The sequence below is a fragment of the Rhinichthys klamathensis genome, unplaced genomic scaffold (genome assembly GCF_029890125.1).
Source record: "Rhinichthys klamathensis goyatoka isolate OS25496 unplaced genomic scaffold, OSU_Roscu_1.1 h1tg000082l_1, whole genome shotgun sequence".
NCBI classification, from domain to species: domain Eukaryota; kingdom Metazoa; phylum Chordata; class Actinopteri; order Cypriniformes; family Leuciscidae; genus Rhinichthys; species Rhinichthys klamathensis.
Window position 1 is genome coordinate 1621455 of NW_026606624.1, and position 17356 is coordinate 1638810.

General features: G+C 37.2%; 1 protein-coding gene across 1 annotated transcript in view; it reads left to right on the top strand.

The window, feature by feature from the left end:
• The first annotated feature begins 4289 nt into the window (after window positions 1–4289).
• Window positions 4290–17356, top strand: part of cass4 (Cas scaffold protein family member 4) — a 35353-nt gene continuing 22286 nt past the window's right edge. Inside the window, exon 1 of the mRNA XM_056251395.1 lies at window positions 4290–5001. Coding sequence (XP_056107370.1) covers window positions 4996–5001 — 6 coding nt within the window. The 5' untranslated portion in view covers window positions 4290–4995. The remainder of the gene's footprint in view (window positions 5002–17356) is intronic.

The window sequence follows — 17356 nt, forward strand, 5'->3', positions numbered from 1 at the left end:
ATGCATCCTTGCTGAATTAAAGTATTCATTTCTTAAAGGGATAGTTCACTTTGAAATTAATTTTTGGTATGTTTTAGCTTACCTCAAGGGCATCCAAGATGTAGGTGTCTTTGTTTCCGCAGTAGTTTCAATTTTGATATTTTTAGGTCAAACCGTTCTTGTCTGTCAGTCATATAATGCAGGTCTATGGTCACCACCTCAAAGAGCATGCACAGAGAAGTCCAAATTAAACATGATTTAATGACTCGTAAATGTAAGTACACATTGATGGCCTAAGACACGAAACGAGCAGTTTGTGTGAGAAAACAAACTGATACTGAAGTGATCTCTCGCGCGGTTGCGAAAAAAATTCAGCGTTGTCTGTTGATATATCGAAATCGTCTTCCATTGCGATTTGCTGTATATCTAAATGTTTAGATCTTCACAGTGAAAGGTAACACTTCCGAAATCTCTGTGTAAACAATGAGTGATGTACACGCGCGAGAGATCACTTTCGGCGCTTGCGCAGATCGAAGCGCCCGCGCCCTCAGATCACTTAGACGTGGCTGTGGTTCCAAGAGATAAAAACGATATAAATACTGTTCGTTTTCTCACACAAACTGCTCGTTTCGTGTCTTAGGCCATCAATGTGTACTTACATTTACGAGTCATTAAATCATGTTTAATTTGGACTTCTCTGTGCGTGCTCTTTGAGGTGGTGACCATAGACCTGCATTATATGACTGACAGACAAGAACGGTTTGACCTAAAAATATCAAAATTGAAACTACCACGGAAACAAAGACACCTACATCTTGGATGCCCTTGAGATAAGCTAAAACATACCAAAAATTAATTTCAAAGTGAACTATCCCTTTAAAGGACAAAAAAAGCTTACCCCAAACATTTGTGATCCAAGCCATATTTAGGGCCTAGAAAAACAATAGAGACTTGAGAAAGAGCATCATGGTGGCATGATAAGGATCAAAATAATCTGCATAATTTGCCTTTCCTTCCTCAAATCTTTGTCATGCATCTATTTGCAGTCCTTCCTTTGACTTGATCAGTTCGGCTTGCAGCTTGCATGGTTTTCAGAAACTGTTTGTTTGAAAATTTGCTTTGGTTTTGTGTCTTCTATGTTTATCTTATTTGTGGCTAGTGTTTGAAGCAGAGTGCTCACAGAAAGAGGTGGAAATATTGCCCACCGCCACATAGAGACCAAATGGCACATTAGTCATTTACAGAATCTGCAACCACTGTTTGCAGAGCCATTCTCTAGAAAACCCTAGAGAATCAGACATGTGACCCAGCAACATCATATGTGTGTAAAAGCTGGTCTGCAATTGCTAAAACTCTATAAACTAACACAATCAGATGAATCATGTACGACATAAGCATAGACTCGCGGCTCTGTGGAACTTGGCTTCAAGACATTTAAAAATGCTGATATTTTTGGAAATTCTTCAGTAATGTCAAATGGTGCAGTAATAGTTTGTAACATCTAAAAATAGTTGTTTTGCTCTGAGGCAAGTATGTCTAAATATTTGACAAGGAAGGGTAATTCCTCGTACAGTTTCAAGATCCGCCTTGTTTTGCGCTGGCCAGGCTCTTAATAAGTACAAAGCCACATTCACAGTGAGTGTTACTCAGCCGGTTTACTGTGTGACAGATCCGTGTTTGTTTGTTTGTTTGGTTTAAGGGATTGTCAAATGAGCTCAATGGCTTCGCAGAAGAAATGTTTACACACATAATAGGTGTAACAAGTACAGATATAGAGTATCTGTTCACTTCTGGAAATTATGTGTAGTGTAATAATGTAAAGGAAATAATAACTTCCTTATTCTTTAGAAGCCAGTTTTATCAGTAAACAGGCTGTTGTCTTCTGTCTTTGATAAATCTGGTGTGATGGACTTTTGTGTAGCACATTTAAGATAGTCTAAATGAGCTTATTGTACATATAGAATCTAAAGGTTTTTGCTTGTGTAGCATTAGTAAAATTGTCAGTCTTTTAGATAAATTTAGTCATTTAGTCTTTCTTTACTAGAGGATACATGTAAATATACAAATGTTGTTATTTTATAGGATCGTATACACCATATAACATCAAATTTGTATACCAAAAAATATTTTGATGTTTATATATATGTTACTGCTATCAAATCGATTAATAATGATTAAAACAAAAGTTTGTGTTTATATAATGTACGTGTCTGTGTATACAGTATATTATATTTATATATACTGTATATTATACATGCATGTGTGTGCTGTATATTTTTTAATCACGATTAATCGATTTGACGGTGTGTGTGTGTGTGTGTGTATATATACACTCACCGGCCACTTTATTAGGTACCCCATGCTAGTAACGGGTTGGACCCCCTTTTGCCTTCAGAACTGCCTCAATTCTTCGTGGCATAGATTCAACAAGGTGCTGGAAGCATTCCTCAGGGAGTTTGGTCCATATTGACATGATGGCATCACACAGTTGCCGCAGATTTGTCGGCTGCACATCCATGATGCGAATCTCCCGTTCCACCACATCCCAAAGATGCTCTATTGGGTTGAGATCTGGTGACTGTGGAGGCCATTTTAGTACAGTGAACTCATTGTCATGTTCAAGAAACCAATTTGAAATGATTAGAGCTTTGTGACATGGTGGAAGTAGCCATCAGAGGATGGGTACATGGTGGCCATAAAGGGATGGACATGGTCAGAAACAATGCTCAGGTAGGCCGTGGCATTTAAACGATGCCCAATTGGCACTAAGGGGCCTAAAGTGTGCCAGGAAAACATCCCCCACACCATTACACCACCACCACCAGCCTGCACAGTGGTAACAAGGCGTGATGGTTCCATGTTCTCATTCTGTTTACGCCAAATTCTGACTCTAACATCTGAATGTCTCAACAGAAATCGAGACTCATCAGACCAGGCAACATTTTTCCAGTCTTCAACTGTTCAATTTTGGTGAGCTCTTGCAAATTGTAGCCTCTTTTTCCTATTTGTAGTGGAGATGAGTGGTACCAGGTGGGGTCTTCTGTTGTTGTAGCCCATCCGCCTCAAGGTTGTGCGTGTTGTGGCTTCACAAATGCTTTGCTGCATACCTCGGTTGTAACGAGTGGTTATTTCAGTCACTGTTGCCCTTCTATCAGCTCGAACCAGTCTGGCCATTCTCCTCTGACCTCTGGCATCAACAAGGCATTTCCGCCCACAGAACTGCCGCTCACTGGATGTTTTTTCTTTTTCGGACCATTCTCTGTAAACCCTAGAGATGGTTGTGCGTGAAAATCCCAGTAGATTAGCAGTTTCTGAAATACTCAGACCAGCCCTTCTGGCACCAACAATCATGCCACGTTCAAAGTCACTCAAATCACCTTTCTTCCCCATACTGATGCTCGGTTTGAACTGCAGGAGATTGTCTTGACCATGTCTACATGCCTAAATGCACGTAGTTGCCGCCATGTGATTGGCTGCTTAGAAATTAAGTGTTAACGAGCAGTTGGACAGGTGTACCTAATAAAGTGGCCGGTGAGTGTATATATATATATGTGTGTATATATGTGTGTCATACAAAGAATAATGACATGGCCCCCTTCCTCACCTGATTTAAACCCTATTGAGAACTTGTGGGCCCTTCTTAAACGGGAGATTTACGTTGAAGGAAAACAGTACACCTCTCTGAACAGTGTATGGGAGGCTGTGGTGGCTGCTGCACAACAAGTTGATCATCAACAGATCAAGAAACTGACAGACTCCTCCATGAATGGAAGGCTTATACCTGTTATTGAAAAGAAGGGTGGCTATATTGGTCACTGATTTTTTTTTTTTTTTTTTTTTTTTTTTTTTATGTCAGAAATGTATTTTTGTTTGTAAACCGATATTGATTTTCATACCAATTTTCCTTAAACATGGAAATTTACCAATATTACAATGAACTGCATAGGCCCAACAATATGCATATGTACATGACATAGGCTCAAAAGTGAAATATTTTGTCCTCTAGAATGTCTCAGTAGTATATTCTCAATGATTCAGCCAATAATTAACTGCTGCAAGTAAGTCAATCCATATTTAATATTGTCTGGGCTTTATTTTCTTTTACTTTGTGTTGTTTTGATCATGGTTTTTGAATATCTGGTGAATTGATTGTATAGTTTAGGGAATCATAATGGTGTAGACTCAGTGTGATTGAATTGTTGCCAGTGCTTTGATGTCAACATCAAAAGAAGGAAGTGTAACTTTACACAATTAGAATATTAGTTGTATTTTATTATTTGCATCTAAAATTGTTTGTTTGCTTTTTAAGCTGTCCGCAACCCCATCAGAACAGACCTGTCACCCATTTCTGCGTTACGACCCACCAGTTGAGAACTGTTGCTGTATATCATTGGTGTCCCACCCAGCCGATACAGGGTGGTCTATCTGTTGTCTTGACAACAAAGTCTGTCCTCTGGAGAATCTGTCCCATAAATCAGCTTAAGTGTCCGCAGACGAAAGTGAAAATTGATTTTATGAAACAAATAGTGGAAGTAGAGTACTAGTAATACAGATAGCCTTTGTCTTTCTTTTGGAAAATAACCTACATTTTGTGTGACCAACTTCTGCTTTGCTGCTTTCCTAAATCAGGCGTAAAAACATTCTCTCACAATTTCATAGAAGTTGGAGGAGGTGCGGTAGCAGTTGTTAAGGGGCATTCGGATTGGCTGACGTACATGAGAGCAAGACACATGTCATGAGTGAATGCTTCACTCCCCGCCCCTTATTGTGAAGTGTCTGGACTCCGGGTTTATTTGGGTAATGTGTATGTGTGTGAGAGCAACAAGAAGACGACCATAGTACATAGAAATAGAGCAAATAGCAAACATTAAAAAAAACTGAAATACAGACTGATTAAGACTCCATTTACAGATTCACAGATGCTGTTGGAGAAGCTTTGCTGTTCCTGTCAATTCTACATGGACTTTTGAATGGGATTCATTTACTGCTTGATCACAGGACTCATATCTCAGAAAGATGGAGGTCAGTACAGTTTACTTCTAAATCATCCTATCATCTTCTTCAGGAACATCTTTAGATCATTTCTACCCTCAGGTTTCAGAACTAGTGATATGAAAGCCATTGCAACCTACCAGCATGCTGTCAGTGTTTCAAACAGGAACCGGTTTTCTCTGCAATACTTTTTTTTTCTTCTGGCCGATGACCAACTGCTGGGATTTCACTGTTCAGATGTGGTGTCAGCCCGTAACCCTTGCCCTCACCTCTCTGAGCCTCATATATAGACCCCCAAATGTGCAGAGGGTGCTGTGTAACGTGATGCCGCTAACCCTGAGAGTGAAAGGAAGAGAATGGCACTTTATGGCTGTCGTTAACATGCTCTCTTCTTTTGAAAATAGGGTCGAGTTAAGTTGGAGAGGTTACAGGTTTGATGGGGGATGAAACTTTAGTTGTAGGTGGAAATTAGCAATTTTACTATTCTTAGTGAAGAAAGTCCCCAGCTCAATATTAGCATATTTTCTGTGGTTATCTTATGCTGTTTTTGTATGGTGAAAAACTGGTGTTGGACTGCTGATCTTTATTTGTCACTTCCAACCGCAGCTGCGGTTTATGCCTTCATACGTGTATTTGCTCATAATGGCAAAATCAATCAGATCAGCATTATAAGAAAGGCACCACAGGTGACTAAATATTTTTATTTTTTGCCCAGTGTGACACCTTAAGTGTATCACATGTGTTTCTAAGACAAATGCTGCAAGTTTATGTGTCTGATATGTTTTGTGTCTCTTTCTATATCCTATATCCTCTATTCTATATTGATGCGATTTTTTAAAAATGTTTTTGAAAGACGTCTCTTATGCTCACCAAGGATGCAGTTATTTGATCAAAAATACAGTAAAAATAGTAATATTGTGAAATATTTTTTACAGTTTAAAAATAACTTTTTTTTCGATTTTAATATATTTAATGAAATTTATTCCCGAATTTTCAGCATCGTTACTCCAGTCTTCAGTGCCACGTGATCCTTCAGAAATCATTCTAATATGCAGATTTGCTGCTTTTGAGAAACATTTCTTATTATTATCAATGTCGAAAACAGTTGTGCTGCTTCATATTTTTGTGGAAACAGTTTCTTTTTTTTTCTTTTTCTTTTTTAATGCTTTGATGAATAGAATGTTGAAAAAACAGGTTTTATTTGAAATAGAAATCTTTTGTAATGTTATAAATGTCTTTACTGTCACTTTTGAGCAATTTAATGCATCTTTGCTGAATAAAAAAAAAAATCGGTAACACTTTTTTTACAGTGTCCTTGTTACATATGTACATGTACTTACCATAGTAATAACAGTAAATTATGCAGTAAATTAATTACATGCAACTAACCCTCAACCAAATCCTAATCCTACCCTAATCCCATATTAAGTACATGTTAACATGCACATGTTAATTAATATTACACAGTACTTAATTACACTGTAACAATGACACCTTAAAATAAAGTGTAACACAAAATTCTTACCAAGACCACTTTAATGGTTTTTAAAGTTAAAATTTCTCCCTCATTTGACCTTTTGGACAATTTTGCGCTCTTCCTTATTAGGTGTATTTTACTCACTTACCCACTCACAATGTGGTGTGACGACAACTTGTTTCAAAATCACACCCACAGACCAGTCTAATTCCTCTCTCACCCACACTATCAACAAGAGAGGCAAATATTAAAATGTTGTATCCTTTATGCAGTCTAGGCTATATCTTATAGATAGTTCCTTAATCAAATGGTTATGAACCTAAATTATTTGTGGAAACTTGATTTCCTTCAACCAAAACTAGTCAAAGTAATTGAAAATGAGCATTTAATTAAAGTCCCCCTGTGATGAAAATCAAGTTTTTAATGTTGTTTGAGTGTATATGTGGTGTTTTTAATATGCTTTAAGATAAACCATGTGCAAATTCGTGTCAACACCATTGTTCAGTATTTTCTCTTTAAAACTGCAGTGATCTAAATACGGTTTTAAAAATGCGCTTTGAAATCGCTGGTGTTTCTTACGTCACAAACCTTGTAACCAATCACGCACGCCAGGGGGCTTTTAGCAAAAATCGGGTGGATTTAGGCTAGCAATATAGCGGGTGTATGATTTAGCCAGCCTTTCTCCGCTGATGTTCTAAGTTGTTCAAAGCGGGTCTGACTCTGAGATGGCGAACGGAAACATGGTTCATGTAACATTAGCAACTCACTATTAACTGTTTGATAACATAGTCAAGCAAAAGGCTAATCATTTTAATTACCGTTGTGTGTCCGACGTTGTAAAGAGCGATACCATTGTGCCACGTTTACCTCAGTAAGTTAACCGAGTGAATCTCTGAGCTGGCGTGAGTGGAGGCGGGGCTAATTTGCATATTCATTGTTCCGGATATACTAAATGAACCAAGGGTGTTGTTACATTCAAGCTCTTTAAAGGCATGAAGAATTTTCTAGTAAAAAAAAACATTTAAATATGTAATTTTGGTGATCAAAGATGAGTTTTAAGGGATAAAATTATTGACTTCAGGTGGACTTTAAACGAAGACTTCCTTTTCAATAAAAATAGCTTAATCAGCGTATTATTAGGTTACTTTTTGCAAGTTGTACTTACAATTAAAAAAAAAATCCATAAGATAGAATTATAATTCTATAATTCTTCATTTGTCATGCATGTTCACATATATGTCTAAACTTAACACAAGAACAGAAATAGTGCTAGCTAAACAACTAAAACTCACTCTGAATTTGGGGAAATGCATCGGCAAACACTTGGTGACTTGGGCTTGATGTTGCCTCAGCTATAGAAAGACGTCAGAATCTGGTGACATGTATGCATAAAAAAGCAGAAGACATGAAGGGTCAGGAAATTGGCTTCTAAAAATAAAATAAAATTTAAAAAAGCTCTGCAAAATTGTCCACTCATCAGTCCTCATCAACCCTGACCCTTTATTTACAGTATATCATAATCACGACTGGGGTAATCTGCTGTTTATCTTTATGTTGAATCGTCTAATCGTTGCATTGCGTAGATGTATGACATTTCCTGCGATGCATCAATTTCAAAACACTCAAATTTACAAAAGGGGAACATGAAGCTAATGAGACTGATAGTGATGATTTCACTCACTCATATAGCATATCTAAACATCAGTCAGTCATTATTAGTTCCTATATCCTCCCTGGAAAAAGAAATAAATAAGAGTCATGTGAATCAATGGGTCCCAGGAAGTCGTCTCTGAGAAACAAGAGGTTTGAATATGATATCATCATTGTTGTGAGACAGGAAATAGCAAGTCAGACGATTTATTATTACAAAGAGTGGGGGTTTGTGTTCACTGACCTATGCCTTACCATGACCTATCCAGATATCACTACCCTAAACTAAGTTTACGGTAGCACTCTCATTTACGGGTAATTTGTTTTTGAAAACGTTGATTAATGGGGACTTGGTTCAATCATCTTTTTGATTGGATGGAGGCAGATCTGAATTTAAGCTTGCAGTCAACTGTAAGAAAGGGACGGAGTTTAGCGGACTAAATCATCGGAGAAGCCCAGCATACATGAGCAAAGAGAAGTCTGTCATTTCACCAGAAGATCGAGTTATGACTTTAAATGTTAAAACTTTAATTATTAAATTAAACGCATGCACGAATGAATAGCATGCATATCAATAACATGCATTTAGAAAATATATCCAGGGTGAATTTCCATTTCATGGCATTCATTTATTTGATCAAAAATACAGTAAAAACAGTCAAATTGTGAAATATTATTGCAATTTAAAATAAGTTTTCTATTTTAATATATTTGAAAACATAATGTATTCCTGTGATGCAAAGCTGAATTTTCAGCATCATTAATCCAGTCTTCAGTGTCACATGATCCTTCAGAAATCATTTTAATATGATGATTTTGTGCTCAAGTAAACTTTCTTATCATCAATTTTGAAAACAGTTGTGCTGCTTGTATTTTTGTGGAAACCGTGATACTTTTTCTTAAACAATAATTTTTTATAATAGTTATCTTTTGTAACATTATTAATGTGCCAATTTCTTTGTGGAATTTTTCTTGAGTAGACAATTTGCATGAAGCACATCTCAGATGCCCTACATTGTGTGGGAAAGTCTATATAAACTTAACAAGGCAGCTTCCTGTCCTTGTGAAGAGACAGACTCTCATTGCCTGTGCCAGTGACCCTGTGTGCGCACTGCAAATATTTACGGCCCAGTAGAGATGCACCGATTACAATTTTCTAGGCCGATTCCCGATTTTTCAGAGTTTGACCTGCCGATGCCGATTTTAGCCGATTCCGATTTCATTTTTTCTAACCACTTTACACCACACACAAATATTTATTTTCTCTCTTTTCTTCAGTAGAACATTTTACATTTTGCATAGAACATTTTTGAACAGTAATCGCTATAAAATAGGACTAAATAAATTACTCCTGGTGTGGGAAATTCACACACATCTAAAGTGCAGTGTTATGGAAGAACCATTTCCTTCTTTTCACATCCAATATCCAACTAAAAAAATGTGTTCATTTCAAAAAGAAAATTCATTTTCTTTTCCGACATATACTCTTAGTTCTTGTTAAAACACACCAGAGATGCAAATCCCATGCATTTTGGGCACTTTTGTGTGAAATCATATTTATTTTGTCCATCAAAAGTGTGCTTTCACTTTAATTGAGCGTGAGCAGTGCAGCAAAAATAGACTCTGCGCCGAAACCCCAGCTTCACCGCTGCTCCTGCTCCCGATTGATTAACATGCACGCCGGAAATAATACCCGCCGCTCACGTTTGCGGTGTGAAACGTCAGTAATTCACAAGGTTTACTACATGTGCGTTCCGTGTGCACGTGTGATGCTGATGTTGCGCGATGTTAATCATGTGGCGCCCGAGTGCATTTGACGGCATAAAATCGGCATAATATGTCAGACTGACCGGCCGATCACGTGAAAATTGGCCCATTCCGGTCACCAGCCGATCAATCGGTGCATCTCTACTGCCCAGCAATCCTGTCAATCAGAAAATATTCTTCTGAAATATGAACCACTTTGTCTAATCAACAGCAGTCTCAAAAGACAAAGTTCACTTTTTTCTTCTTTGAAACATGAAAGGAGGATATTGTGAAAAATGTTTCTGCGTGGGGTTTGTCCATGTAATGGAAGTCAATGCGGTCCAATGTTGTTTTGGACCCCACTGACTTTCATTGTATGGACACAATTGGTTTAAAATATTCTTTAAAATATCATCTTTTGTTTTTCACAGTTAAAGAGTTAATGGATATTGCATTAGAAAGTTGTAAAGATGAAAAGATCTGACGTCTGTGGGTGTGTCATTCCATGCACCACAGTATTCTCTAGAATCATCTGCTGTGAAGTGCTGGTTAGACACTGGGGTTTTCCACTTTCACCCATGGGTTGAGGTTAAAGTGATTGGGAAGCCATTCTCACACAGTATCACATTTCACGTACACTTAAGATTACTTAAGATGTATGTAGTTCTCTTAAGTAATGAATCTCAATTTCATTCTAAATTTTGGTCATTGTGGGAGGAGCCTAACGTAATAATAAGATATAATGTACAATCAGCAAGTCAATAAACTCAACAGGGTGATCATCATCACATTATTTTAGCTTGCACAGCTAGTTACAAACCAAGTAATTTAATGGATGTGACATTAATTTATACAGAAATAATGAGATATTCCCTAAGTTTGGAAAGACGTTCTAATGTTTTTGAAAGAAGTCTCTTATGCCAAGGCTGCCTTTATTTGATCCGAAATACAGTAAAAACAGTAAAATTGAGAAATATTATTACAATTTTAAATAACTGTTTCTTATTTTAATATATTTAAAACCATTTTTTTTCCTGTGAAGCAAAGTTGAATTTTCAAAATCATTACTCCAGTCTTCTGTGTCACATGATCCTTCAGTAAATCATTTTAATATGCTGATTTGATGCTCTAGTAAAATGTATTATCATCAATGTTGTAAAAGTTGTGCTGCTCAATGTTCTTGTGGAAACAGTGATACATTTTTTTAATAGTAATTATTTTAAATAGATATCTTTTATAACATTATAAATTTCCTAATTTCTTTATATATATATATATATATATATATATATATATATATTAAACAGTAGTTTAACATCAAAAAGGTAAAAAAAATAAAAAAATGTTAGCTTTCTCACCCAGCCCAAGTCATTTTAGAAAAATATAGCTGCGATTAACCAATCAAAATCAAGTTTTCCAGTAAATTGTGCAATAAATACTGTTAAAAACCTACAAATGTAGATATCAATATGTTAAAGCACAGCATGGCATAGCAGTTTTCATCTCACAGGAGAACAAGACGTGTCGAGAGAGGGTGTGAGACATGAAGGAGAGAGACAGCTGCTTCTTGAGAGCTGAGGCCAGCTGTCCGAGTCTGATCCGCACAAGCAGGCGTGTGCAGGAATCCCATCTGAATTTGACCTCCTTTCTCACTGTACACACGCGCATACTCCAAACACAAACTTAGAAATGTACACACTCAGCAATCTTCCCTTTCAAGACGTGTATGGTCATAAACACCAGGGGCAAATTTAATAAACAGCCACACCATTTCAGTATTTGAGCAAAAAAAAACTGCTGGTTAGACTACTTGGCTGTAGGAAACATTGAGCTATTTTTTTATTATTATTTTTTTGCAGAATTATGTTAAAAAGTATGAAGAAATAAATAATTTTTGTGCTATTATCATCACAAAACATAATGGCAAAAATAATGCTTTTCTTGAACAATCTCCCAGTCATCCATTGGCTGAGCAAACAGATAGTCCCGCCCCACACTCACTCCATTGGTTGAGCCAGTGTTGCTATGTCAGGCAGGTCAAGATGCTCAAACACAAACAGAACAATAATTTAACCACAGATATATATATATACACATACTATAGATGCCTCGTTAGCTGCTGTTTCTATGGGCCGCTATGTAAGCCGTCTGCCCGGGTCAAAGCCGGTCGGTGAACACTCGAGAGCAAATTGACTGTGCGCCTGCAACCGTAGTTATATACGCTTGTATAAATATCTATACCTACAATAGATTTAAGCAGAGGATTTTGCCAAACTGACACAATACAAGACAAAGGCGTTAGCTAACATGACATTAAAAACTTACCATAGTTTAAAAACCTGTAATAAAAAACACCAACCAAAAGGTTATCCCATTTCTTCAGGAATTTAAATCACAGTGGTTTTTACAACCAGAGGCTGCGTGATGTTGTGGCATCTTGGAAATCTTATTGATTTTTACTGTGAGTGACGATTGCATCTAAAATGTTGGCCGTTCCAAGATGGCGGACGCATCGACGTGTGGCATCCACGTATGCATATCTACGATTTTATTCCCCCAACCTACGGATGACTTACTCCTTTAAAAATGAATTTTCAAAGTTGTAATTTAAACAAAGATGTTTGGATTAAATGTCACGTTTAATAAGTTTGTTACTTACAGTTTCTTTGCTATTGTTTGTGGCATTTAGTGAAAAATGTTTTAAATTCAATCCAACACTATTTTCTTCCAGTGTAGTTTTCTCTTCATATTAAGTAACATCATAGAAACATCACAAAAATTGTCAGTCTAAATGCAGTCATTCCTTTCAGTGCAAACTTGCACCCTTTTTATACAAACTATAGGCATATTAATCATTGTAGATGTTCTGAAACCCCTGCTATTTCTCTGTTGTGCTATAAGCACTAATACAAAAACCAACTTTGATCAAAATGAACACATTCTCTGTCAGTTTTATATCAGTATCAATGTGCTCATGAAGATATATAGATGACACACATAACCACAATAAATACATATATTATTTTGTATGCTGGCAAAACCACATCACGCTATGACTACTTTAAAGTATGTTGAATGCAACTTCGAGTTTTGTTCTCATTTGCAGCTAGGTTCCCATGCACACACGAAGCGTGCTGGCACTAGCCCTATTGTGCTTTGGTCTGTGTGGGTCAGAGTAGAGGGCCTGCGGTTTGTTGTGGTCAGCGTGCATTACCCAGAGCCCATGTTGCAGGCGACTGGAGGGCTTGTGAGCGGAACAGGTGCTTGGTTTGTCAGCCATGTGGGCTGAATAGAGGCTTTGTCACTGAGGGTCCGTCCATGAGCCATTTAAGGCTGTGCTTTTGCTTGTGTCTGCCTCTTATCAGCAGAGAGTGGAGGTTTGAGGAAGGAAGGCTGCCGTGTGTGTGTGTGTGTGTGGGGTGGTGGTGGGGGGTGGGAGCGGATATGGGTTGGGGGAGCTGAACATTAGCTACTGAACACACATGCATACATGTACATTGCAATGAGGAGGTGGTCACCTATTTCTGCAGACAGCTATTTATTTTAGCGGTTATATTTTGAAATGTTATTAGGGTAGCGGTTATATTTTAAAGCGTTATTAGGGCGGTTCCAAGTCAGATAAAAAATTTTAAAGGAATATTCTGTTAAATACGAGATCTGTTTACAGCACCTGCAGATTATTTAATTTTTTTTGTGAATTAAAAGGTTTGTGGAAAAGGTTTATTAGATTAAATGTAATAATAAAAATAGAATTAAAGCAATATAAAATAGAATATGATTAAAAAATATATATATATATAGTTATAATTTATCAAATGAAAATATATTATAAAATTAGGTCATGTGAAAAAGAAAGGACACCTGATTGAATTGTATGGTTTTGTGTATCAGGACATAATAAAAAAATCATCTGGACGACAGCAGCTCTTAAAATTTGGTAAATACAACCTTCTATAGGCGCTGCTAATCAAATGTCTTTGATTAATTGATCATCAGCAAGTGTGATCACCTCTATAAAAGCAAAAGTTTTGGCAGTTTGTTGGTCTGGAGCCAAGGAGGAAAGACATCAGCAATGTTCTTAGAGAAGCAATTGTTGCTGCCATCAACCTGAGAGGGGTTATACAGCCATTTACAAAAAAAATAAAAAATTAATTCCATTATTCTACAGTTAGGAAGATTATTCACAAGTGGAAAACATTCAAGACAGTTACCAATCTTCCCAGATGTGGACTTCCCAGCAAATTCACCAGAAGAACTACCCTTCAGACTCTACAGGCCTCAGTTAACATGTTAAATGTGAAAGTTCATGGCAGTACAATTAGAAAAAGACGGGACAAGTATGGCATGTTTAGGTTGCTAAAGGTTGCCAGGAGAAAGCCTCTTCTCTCTAAAAAGAACGTCAGCACGGCTTGCATCTGAACTAACCTCAAAACTTCTTGGGACAATGTCCTTTGGACGGACGAGACCAAAGTGTAGATGTTTGGCCATAGCCGAAAACTAAACACAGCATATCAGCACAAACACCTCATACCAACTGTCCATCGTGCTAATGGAGGGTTTATGATTTTTGGCTTGTTTTGTTACCACAGGACCTGGGTATCTTGCAGTCATTGAGTCGACCATGAACTCCTCTGTATACCAAAGTATTCTAGAGTCAAATGTTTCTAGTGTCCGACAGCTAAAGCTTGGCCCTGCAAGCTTTTCTGCCATGATGCAACAGGACAATGATCACAAGAACACCAGTAAATCTACAACAGAATGGCTGAAAAAGAAAAGAATCGAGGTGTTGCATGCACTGGCCCAGACAAAGTCCAGACCTCAACCCAACTGAAATCCAGGACCAGGGAGCTGTGCATAAACAAGTGCCCACAAACCTCAATGAACTGAGCCAAAATTCCCCCAAGAATGATGTGATAGCCTGATAGTCATACAAGCAATTGAATCATAGGGTGTACTTAGTTTGTCACCCATGGGTTTTCCCTTTTGACTTTATTTTTGTTAAATAACTAATGACACGGTGTAATTAGGGCCCAAGCCTTGAAAAGGCGAAGGCCCCTATTGTTTTCCTAAGGATTATTAGGGCCCAAGCCTTGAAAAGGCGAAGGCCCCTATTGTTTTCCTAAGGATTATTATTTATTATTAGGGCCCAAGCCTTGAAAAGGCGAAGGCCCTATTGTTTTCCTTAGGATTATTATTATTATTAGGGCCCAAGCCTTGAAAAGGCGAAGGCCCTATTGTTTTCCTTAGGATTATTATTATTATTATTATTATTATTATTATTATTATTATTATTATTATTTTATCGACTATTCGGGCACTTTTGGGGCTCTTAACGTGCACGAAAACTCTTGAAACTTTGCACACTGGTCAGAACCCGCGGCCATCAGGGCCGGGCTGAAGCTGGTACCCGGGCGTGGCAGGGGGGCTCGACAGCGCCCCCTGGAACGGGGTCCGAAAACTTGGTCCATAAATCAAACACGCTTCCATGTAATAATATGAAACTCGGTACACATATAGATCTCATCGGTTCATATATCCTTTGTACTTTTACTTTTTACCCCAGCCCAACAGGAAGTCGGCTATTATGGTTTGTTTGGAAGCGTATGCCCCTGGAATTCGATATACTCCTCCTAGAGAATTCAACCAATCGCAAGGAAACTCGGTCAGCATGATGTCAAGACATTGAGGATGAAAAATTGCCAGGGGATTTTTCATATCTCGAACGGTTTGGCCGTGGCGAGGAAACAAATTTATGGCGAATAATGGAAACAGGAAGTGTGTTATAACTTCTGCATACATTAACTGATCTTGATGAAACTTCAACAGTATGTTCGCTGTAAGAGGCCGATCACATGGATGTGACTATTGTGAGTCAAAGTTATAGCGCCACCAACTGGCAGCAGGAAGTGTGTCACTTTCTAAATGCTTTTGACAAAAGTGGGGGGGTTAGTTTTATCTACAGTTACAAAACTCAGCGTGTATATTCTTCTCCTCAAGCCAAACAACTTTCTAATTTAAAGTAATTAGCTCCGACCCTCAGAAAGTCAGATATTGTGGTTTGAATAGGGTCATTTTCTCTCTCTCTCTCTCTGAGCCAATATGGCAAGCCGCTTTAACATTTAATCATTTTAACCTACTAGTCTCTATTTTCATGCTACTAGTACTTATTTTTAGATACTAGTATCTATTCCATTAAGTACTGGTACTTATTCATTAGCGACTAGTGCTTATTCTTTAGTGCTAGTGCCTATTCTTTAGATACTAGTGCTTATTCTTTAGATATTCTTTTGAATACGTATTAGTAGCTAATGAATAAGTACTGGTATCTATTTAATAGGTACTAGTATCTAATGACTTAGTACTAGTATTTATTGAATAAATACTAGTATCTATTAATAGGTACTAGTATCTAAAAGGTCATTTTCTCTTTCTCTCTCTCTGGGCCAATATGGCAAGCCGTTTTAACATTTAATCATTTTAACCTACTAGTCTCTATTTTCATGCTACTAGTACTTATTTTTTAGATACTAGTATCTATTCCATTAAGTACTAGTACTTATTCATTAGTGACTAGTGCTTATTCTGTTTAGAATATTCAAAGTGCTTATTCAATTTTTTTACTTATTTATATTTTCAGAGCAGAAAATCCGATTTTTCTGCTTATTCAATATTGCATCTAAAAATGTAAGTGACTTGACGTGTGTGTGTGTGTGTGTGTGTGTGAGAGAGAGAGAGAGAGATGTGTCTGTTACAGTGACAAGAGTTTAACCCTTTAAGGCCTTGTCTTTTTGGATATATATTTTTTTTATTAAAAAAAATGTGCATACAACCCATATATTTTAAATGTATTGTTTGCTTTAAATTAAATTAAGATTGTATGTTTGGTAATTGAACCTAAATAAATTTTAAATTAATGTGCTATATTTCAGATCAATATATTTGTTTTCCTTCATTTTAATCAACACTAACTTTATTCTCATCTGAATTATAAAGAATTTATTTCTGTATAAAATAAAAAATCCCGAATAATCCAGACCAACCAGAGCGCACTATTTCTACAACATCATCAGTGCTGTAGCGAAACTACCAGAGCCGTTCGGCAGATAGCAAGCAGATATTTTGTGTCACGTCGTGCACAATAACCCTAAAGGCACCAGGGTGGCGGTGCCACCGGCTTTATATATATATATATAAATATATATATATATATATATATATATATAAATATAGCTGCGAGCAGCGATGAAGGGCCTTGAAAAGGCGAAGGCCCTATTGTTTTCCTTAGGATTATTAGGGCCCAAGCCCAAAGGGCGAAGGCCCTATTGTTTTCCTTAGGATTATTTATTATTATTATTAGGGCCCAAGCCTTGAAAAGGCGAAGGCCCTATTGTTTTCCTTAGGATTATTATTATTATTATTATTATTATTATTATTTTATCGACTATTCGGGCACTTTTGGGGCTCTTAACGTGCACGAAAACTCTTAAAACTTTGCACACTGGTCAGAACCCG